Source organism: Embiotoca jacksoni, unplaced genomic scaffold (genome assembly GCF_022577435.1).
Source record: "Embiotoca jacksoni isolate LCO1_2020_lvr unplaced genomic scaffold, fEmbJac1.0.p SCAF_33, whole genome shotgun sequence".
NCBI classification, from domain to species: Eukaryota; Metazoa; Chordata; class Actinopteri; family Embiotocidae; genus Embiotoca; species Embiotoca jacksoni.
This window is the reverse complement of record NW_027185385.1, coordinates 561,785-572,004: the sequence shown is the minus strand read 5'-3', so window position 1 is coordinate 572,004 and position 10,220 is coordinate 561,785. Positions and strand designations below refer to the sequence as shown.

Genomic DNA, 10,220 nt, shown 5'->3' with positions numbered 1-10,220 from the left:
ACTTAAATCCTTTTATAGCATCAGCTGAACGGCTTCATTAATATCTGGTTTTGAAGAATGCCTTGTGATTTCCTACCAAAGTTCAATACCTGAACTACATCCACACTTTCTCTGAGTTGGCAGGAAGAAATCTCTTCAGTGTCAGTGAGCTAATACAACGTTCATCAGACTGAGGCCCAAATATGTCAAGCAGATGTTTGGGGAATTGTGCTACCAAATGATGCTGAAGGATATCTAAAGATAGCGAAAGAGTCTGTTGAAATATTTCCTTCAGTGTAAATGCCATCTAACTTCAGTAAACCCTGGAACAACACCATACAATGTCTGACATCTGGAACACAATGATCTTCAAACCACTGAAGGGGAAATAAAAAAGGTATAATACAAGCTGAGGATGATGATGTGTCCTCCAGACCTCCAGGGGAGACGCTGCAGAGGACGACCGTGGAGGTCCAGCAGCTACATGGACTCCACTGCTGGCAACTCATAGCACACGTAAGACTTTTACATGTTCTCTCACTGAAGGTGGAAAATGGGAGGAAGATGTTAATGAAGATGGTTGAGTCTTTTCTCTGTTTTATCTCCAGAATATGAGAACTTTCTGAACCACTGGGAGAGGACCTGCACAGATCCTGGTGTTAGAGGAACACAGACACAGGACACGCCCTGCACTAACACGTAAGGACTGATCTATACTAACACGTAAGGACTGATCTATACTAACACGTAAGGACTGATCTATAATAACACGTAAGGACTGATCTATACTAACACGTAAGGACTGATCTATAATAACACGTAAGGACTGATCTATACTAACACGTAAGGACTGATCGATAATAACACGTAAGGACTGATCTATAATAACACAAGGACTGATCTATACTAACACAAGGACTGATCGATACTAACACGTAAGGACTGATCTATACTAACACGTAAGGACTGATCTATAATAACACGTAAGGACTGATCTATACTAACACAAGGACTGATCTATACTAACACGTAAGGACTGATCTATACTAACACGTAAGGACTGATCGATACTAACACGTAAGGACTGATCTATAATAACACGTAAGGACTGATCTATACTAACACGTAAGGACTGATCGATAATAACACGTAAGGACTGATCTATACTAACACGTAAGGACTGATCTATACTAACACGTAAGGACTGATCTATACTAACACAAGGACTGATCGATACTAACACGTAAGGACTGATCTATACTAACACGTAAGGACTGATCTATAATAACACGAAAGGACTGATCTATACTAACACGTAAGGACTGATCTATAATAACACGTAAGGACTGATCTATACTAACACGTAAGGACTGATCGATAATAACACGTAAGGACTGATCTATACTAACACGTAAGGACTGATCGATACTAACACGTAAGGACTGATCTATACTAACACGTTAGGACTGATCTATAATAACACGTAAGGACTGATCGATACTAACACGTAAGGACTGATCTATAATAACACAAGGACTGATCTATACTAACACAAGGACTGATCGATACTAACACGTAAGGACTGATCTATACTAACACGTTAGGACTGATCTATAATAACACGTAAGGACTGATCGATACTAACACGTAAGGACTGATCTATACTAACACAAGGACTGATCTATACTAACACGTAAGGACTGATCTATAATAACACGTAAGGACTGATCGATACTAACACGTAAGGACTGATCGATACTAACACGTAAGGACTGATCTATACTAACACGTAAGGACTGATCTATACTAACACAAGGACTGAGCTATACTAACACGTAAGGACTGAGCTATACTAACACGTAAGGACTGATCTATACTAACACGTAAGGACTGATCTATACTAACACGTAAGGACTGATCGATACTAACACAAGGACTGATCTATACTAACATGTAAGGACTGATCGATACTAACACAAGGACTGATCGATACTAACACAAGGACTGATCGATACTAACACGTAAGGACTGATCGATACTAACACGTAAGGACTGATCGATACTAACACGTAAGGACTGATCTATACTAACACAAGGACTGATCTATACTAACACGTAAGGACTGATCTATAATAACACGTAAGGACTGATCTATACTAACACGTAAGGACTGATCTATACTAACACGTAAGGACTGATCTATACTAACACAAGGACTGATCTATACTAACACGTAAGGACTGATCGATACTAACACGTAAGGACTGATCTATACTAACACGTAAGGACTGATCTATACTAACACGTAAGGACTGATCTATACTAACACGTAAGGACTGATCTATACTAACACGTAAGGACTGATCTATACTAACACGTAAGGACTGATCTATACTAACACGTAAGGACTGATCTATACTAAGACGTAAGGACTGATCTATACTAAGACGTAAGGACTGATCTATACTAACACAAGGACTGATCTATACTAACACAAGGACTGATCTATACTAACACGTAAGGACTGATCTATAATAACACAAGGACTGATCTATACTAACACATAAGGACTGATCTATACTAACACGTAAGGACTGATCTATACTAACACGTAAGGACTGATCTATACTAACACAAGGACTGATCTATACTAACACAAGGACTGATCTATACTAACACGTAAGGACTGATCTATACTAACACATAAGGACTGATCTATAATAACACAAGGACTGATCTATACTAACACATAAGGACTGATCTATACTAACACGTAAGGACTGATCTATACTAACACGTAAGGACTGATCTATAATAACACAAGGACTGATCTATACTAACACAAGGACTGATCTATACTAACACAAGGACTGATCTATAATAACACAAGGACTGATCTATACTAACACATAAGGACTGATCTATACTAACACGTAAGGACTGATCTATACTAACACGTAAGGACTGATCTATACTAACACAAGGACTGATCTATAATAACACAAGGACTGATCTATACTAACACAAGGACTGATCTATACTAACACAAGGACTGATCTATAATAACACAAGGACTGATCTATACTAACACATAAGGACTGATCTATACTAACACGTAAGGACTGATCTATACTAACACGTAAGGACTGATCTATAATAACACAAGGACTGATCTATACTAACACAAGGACTGATCTATACTAACACAAGGACTGATCTATAATAACACAAGGACTGATCTATACTAACACATAAGGACTGATCTATACTAACACGTAAGGACTGATCTATACTAACACATAAGGACTGATCTATAATAACACAAGGACTGATCTATACTAACACATAAGGACTGATCTATACTAACACGTAAGGACTGATCTATACTAACACGTAAGGACTGATCTATAATAACACAAGGACTGATCTATACTAACACAAGGACTGATTTATACTAACACAAGGACTGATCTATAATAACACAAGGACTGATCTATACTAACACATGAGGACTGATCTATACTAACACGTAAGGACTGATCTATACTAACACAAGGACTGATCTATACTAACACGTAAGGACTGATCTATACTAACACAAGGACTGATCGATACTAACACAAGGACTGATCTATACTAACACGTAAGGACTGATCGATACTAACACGTAAGGACTGATCTATAATAACACAAGGACTGATCTATACTAACACAAGGACTGATCGATACTAACACGTAAGGACTGATCGATACTAACACGTAAGGACTGATCTATACTAACACAAGGACTGATCTATACTAACACAAGGACTGATCTATACTAACACGTAAGGACTGATCTATACTAACACGTAAGGACTGATCTATACTAACACGTAAGGACTGATCTATACTAACACGTAAGGACTGATCTATACTAACACGTAAGGACTGATCTATACTAACACAAGGACTGATCTATACTAACACAAGGACTGATCTATAATAACACAAGGACTGATCTATACTAACACACAAGGACTGATCTATACTAACACGTAAGGACTGATCTATAATAACACAAGGACTGATCTATACTAACACAAGGACTGATCTATACTAACACAAGGACTGATCTATACTAACACGTAAGGACTGATCTATAATAACACAAGGACTGATCTATACTAACACATAAGGACTGATCTATACTAACACGTAAGGACTGATCTATACTAACACGTAAGGACTGATCTATACTAACACAAGGACTGATCTATACTAACACAAGGACTGATCTATACTAACACGTAAGGACTGATCTATACTAACACATAAGGACTGATCTATAATAACACAAGGACTGATCTATACTAACACATAAGGACTGATCTATACTAACACGTAAGGACTGATCTATACTAACACGTAAGGACTGATCTATAATAACACAAGGACTGATCTATACTAACACAAGGACTGATCTATACTAACACAAGGACTGATCTATAATAACACAAGGACTGATCTATACTAACACATAAGGACTGATCTATACTAACACGTAAGGACTGATCTATACTAACACGTAAGGACTGATCTATACTAACACAAGGACTGATCTATAATAACACAAGGACTGATCTATACTAACACAAGGACTGATCTATACTAACACAAGGACTGATCTATAATAACACAAGGACTGATCTATACTAACACATAAGGACTGATCTATACTAACACGTAAGGACTGATCTATACTAACACATAAGGACTGATCTATACTAACACGTAAGGACTGATCTATACTAACACGTAAGGACTGATCTATAATAACACAAGGACTGATCTATACTAACACAAGGACTGATCTATACTAACACAAGGACTGATCTATAATAACACAAGGACTGATCTATACTAACACATAAGGACTGATCTATACTAACACGTAAGGACTGATCTATACTAACACATAAGGACTGATCTATAATAACACAAGGACTGATCTATACTAACACATAAGGACTGATCTATACTAACACGTAAGGACTGATCTATACTAACACGTAAGGACTGATCTATAATAACACAAGGACTGATCTATACTAACACAAGGACTGATTTATACTAACACAAGGACTGATCTATAATAACACAAGGACTGATCTATACTAACACATGAGGACTGATCTATACTAACACGTAAGGACTGATCTATACTAACACAAGGACTGATCTATACTAACACGTAAGGACTGATCTATACTAACACAAGGACTGATCGATACTAACACAAGGACTGATCTATACTAACACGTAAGGACTGATCTATACTAACACGTAAGGACTGATCTATAATAACACAAGGACTGATCTATACTAACACAAGGACTGATCGATACTAACACGTAAGGACTGATCGATACTAACACGTAAGGACTGATCTATACTAACACAAGGACTGATCTATACTAACACGTAAGGACTGATCTATACTAACACGTAAGGACTGATCTATACTAACACGTAAGGACTGATCTATACTAACACGTAAGGACTGATCTATACTAACACGTAAGGACTGATCTATACTAACACGTAAGGACTGATCTATACTAACACAAGGACTGATCTATACTAACACAAGGACTGATCTATAATAACACAAGGACTGATCTATACTAACACACAAGGACTGATCTATACTAACACGTAAGGACTGATCTATACTAACACGTAAGGACTGATCTATACTAACACAAGGACTGATCTATACTAACACGTAAGGACTGATCTATACTAACACGTAAGGACTGATCTATACTAACACGTAAGGACTGATCTATAATAACACAAGGACTGATCTATACTAACACGTAAGGACTGATCTATACTAACACGTAAGGACTGATCTATACTAACACGTAAGGACTGATCTATAATAACACAAGGACTGATCTATAATAACACAAGGACTGATCTATAATAACACAAGGACTGATCTATACTAACACATAAGGACTGATCTATACTAACACGTAAGGACTGATCTATACTAACACGTAAGGACTGATCGATACTAACACGTAAGGACTGATCGATACTAACACAAGGACTGATCGATGCTAACACAAGGACTGATCTATACTAACACGTAAGGACTGATCTATACTAACACGTAAGGACTGATCTATACTAACACGTAAGGACTGATCTATACTAACACGTAAGGACTGATCGATACTAACACGTAAGGACTGATCGATACTAACACGTAAGGACTGATCGATACTAACACAAGGACTGATCTATACTAACACAAGTACTGATCTATACTAACACGTAAGGACTGATCTATACTAACACGTAAGGACTGATCTATACTAACACAAGGACTGATCTATACTAACACGTAAGGACTGATCTATACTAACACGTAAGGACTGATCTATACTAACACAAGGACTGATCTATAGTAACACAAGGACTGATCGATACTAACACGTAAGGACTGATCGATACTAACACGTAAGGACTGATCGATACTAACACGTAAGGACTGATCGATACTAACACAAGGACTGATCGATACTAACATGTAAGGACTGATCGATACTAACACGTAAGGACTGATCTATACTAACACGTAAGGACTGATCGATACTAACACGTAAGGACTGATCTATACTAACACGTAAGGACTGATCTATACTAACACGTAAGGACTGATCGATACTAACACGTAAGGACTGATCGATACTAACACGTAAGGACTGATCGATACTAACACAAGGACTGATCGATACTAACACGTAAGGACTGATCGATACTAACACGTAAGGACTGATCGATACTAACACGTAAGGACTGATCGATACTAACACGTAAGGACTGATCTATACTAACACGTAAGGACTGATCTATACTAACACGTAAGGACTGATCTATACTAACACGTAAGGACTGATCGATACTAACACGTAAGGACTGATCGATACTAACACAAGGACTGATCGATACTAACACGTAAGGACTGATCGATACTAACACGTAAGGACTGATCGATACTAACACAAGGACTGATCGATACTAACACAAGGACTGATCGATACTAACACGTAAGGACTGATCGATACTAACACGTAAGGACTGATCGATACTAACACGTAAGGACTGATCGATACTAACACGTAAGGACTGATCGATACTGACACGAAAGGACTGATCGATACTAACACGAAAGGACTGATCTATACTAACACGTAAGGACTGATCTATACTAACACGTAAGGACTGATCTATACTAACACGTAAGGACTGATCTATACTAACACGTAAGGACTGATCTATACTAACACGTAAGGACTGATCTATACTAACACGTAAGGACTGATCTATAATAACACAAGGACTGATCTATACTAACACGTAAGGACTGATCTATACTAACACGTAAGGACTGATCTATACTAACACGTAAGGACTGATCTATAATAACACAAGGACTGATCTATAATAACACAAGGACTGATCTATACTAACACAAGGACTGATCTATACTAACACATAAGGACTGATCTATACTAACACGTAAGGACTGATCTATACTAACACAAGGACTGATCTATACTAACACGTAAGGACTGATCGATACTAACACAAGGACTGATCGATGCTAACACAAGGACTGATCTATACTAACACGTAAGGACTGATCTATACTAACACGTAAGGACTGATCTATACTAACACGTAAGGACTGATCTATACTAACACGTAAGGACTGATCGATACTAACACGTAAGGACTGATCGATACTAACACGTAAGGACTGATCGATACTAACACGTAAGGACTGATCGATACTAACACAAGGACTGATCTATACTAACACAAGGACTGATCTATACTAACACGTAAGGACTGATCTATACTAACACGTAAGGACTGATCTATACTAACACGTAAGGACTGATCTATACTAACACAAGGACTGATCTATACTAACACGTAAGGACTGATCTATACTAACACGTAAGGACTGATCTATACTAACACGTAAGGACTGATCTATACTAACACGTAAGGACTGATCTATAGTAACACAAGGACTGATCGATACTAACACGTAAGGACTGATCGATACTAACACAAGGACTGATCGATACTAACACAAGGACTGATCGATACTAACACAAGGACTGATCGATACTAACACGTAAGGACTGATCGATACTAACACGTAAGGACTGATCGATACTAACACGTAAGGACTGATCGATACTAACACGTAAGGACTGATCGATACTAACACGTAAGGACTGATCGATACTAACACGTAAGGACTGATCTATACTAACACGTAAGGACTGATCTATACTAACACGTAAGGACTGATCGATACTAACACGTAAGGACTGATCGATACTAACACGTAAGGACTGATCGATACTAACACGTAAGGACTGATCGATACTAACACGTAAGGACTGATCGATACTAACACGTAAGGACTGATCGATACTAACACGTAAGGACTGATCTATACTAACACGTAAGGACTGATCTATAATAACACGTAAGGACTGATCTATAATAACACAAGGACTGATCTATACTAACACGTAAGGACTGATCTATACTAAGACGTAAGGACTGATCTATACTAACACGTAAGGACTGATCTATACTAACACAAGGACTGATCTATACTAACACGTAAGGACTGATCTATAATAACACAAGGACTGATCTATACTAACACGTAAGGACTGATCTATACTAACACGTAAGGACTGATCTATACTAACACGTAAGGACTGATCGATACTAACACGTAAGGACTGATCGATACTAACACGTAAGGATTGATCGATACTAACACAAGGACTGATCGATACTAACACAGGGACTGATCGATACTAACACGTAAGGACTGATCGATACTAACACGTAAGGACTGATCTATACTAACACGTAAGGACTGATCTATACTAACACGTAAGGACTGATCGATACTAACACGTAAGGACTGATCGATACTAACACAAGGACTGATCGATACTAACACAAGGACTGATCTATACTAACACGTAAGGACTGATCTATACTAACACGTAAGGACTGATCGATACTAGCACGTAAAGACTGATCGATACTAACACGTAAGGACTGATCGATACTAACACGTAAGGACTGATCGATACTAACACGAAAGGACTGATCTATACAAACACGTCAGGACTGATCTGTACTAACACAAGGACTGATCTATACTAACACGTAAGGACTGATCTATACTAACACGTAAGGACTGATCTATACTAACACGTAAGGACTGATCGATAGTAACACAAGGACTGATCGATACTAACACGTAAGGACTGATCGATACTAACACGTAAGGACTGATCGATACTAACACAAGGACTGATCGATACTAACACGTAAGGACTGATCGATACTAACACGTAAGGACTGATCGATACTAACACAAGGACTGATCTATACTAACACGTAAGGACTGATCTATACTAACACAAGGACTGATCGATACTAACACAAGGACTGATCGATACTAACACGTAAGGACTGATCGATACTAACACGTAAAGACTGATCGATACTAACACGTAAAGACTGATCGATACTAACACGTAAAGACTGATCTATACTAACACGTAAGGACTGATCTATACTAACACGTAAGGACTGATCTATACTAACACGTAAGGACTGATCTATACTAACACAAGGACTAATCTATACTAACACGTAAGGACTGATCTATACTAACACGTAAGGACTGATCTATACTAACACGTAAGGACTGATCTATAGTAACACAAGGACTGATCGATACTAACACGAAAGGACTGATCTATACTAACACGTAAGGACTGATCTATACTAACACGTAAGGACTGATCTATACTAACACGTAAGGACTGATCTATACTAACACGTAAGGACTGATCTATACTAACACGTAAGGACTGATCTATACTAACACGTAAGGACTGATCTATAATAACACAAGGACTGATCTATACTAACACGTAAGGACTGATCTATACTAACACGTAAGGACTGATCTATACTAACACGTAAGGACTGATCTATAATAACACAAGGACTGATCTATAATAACACAAGGACTGATCTATACTAACACAAGGACTGATCTATACTAACACATAAGGACTGATCTATACTAACACGTAAGGACTGATCTATACTAACACAAGGACTGATCT

General features: G+C 37.8%; 1 protein-coding gene across 3 annotated transcripts in view; it reads left to right on the top strand.

Annotated features, from left to right (window-relative positions):
- Nucleotides 1–10,220, top strand: part of tex14 (testis expressed 14, intercellular bridge forming factor) — a 72,918-nt gene that overhangs the window by 35,870 nt on the left and 26,828 nt on the right. For all 3 annotated transcript variants that reach the window (XM_069165023.1, XM_069165022.1, XM_069165024.1), the window contains exons 14-15: nucleotides 414–495; nucleotides 588–678. In XM_069165023.1, the coding sequence (XP_069021124.1) occupies nucleotides 414–495; nucleotides 588–678 (173 nt within the window). The remainder of the gene's footprint in view (nucleotides 1–413; nucleotides 496–587; nucleotides 679–10,220) is intronic.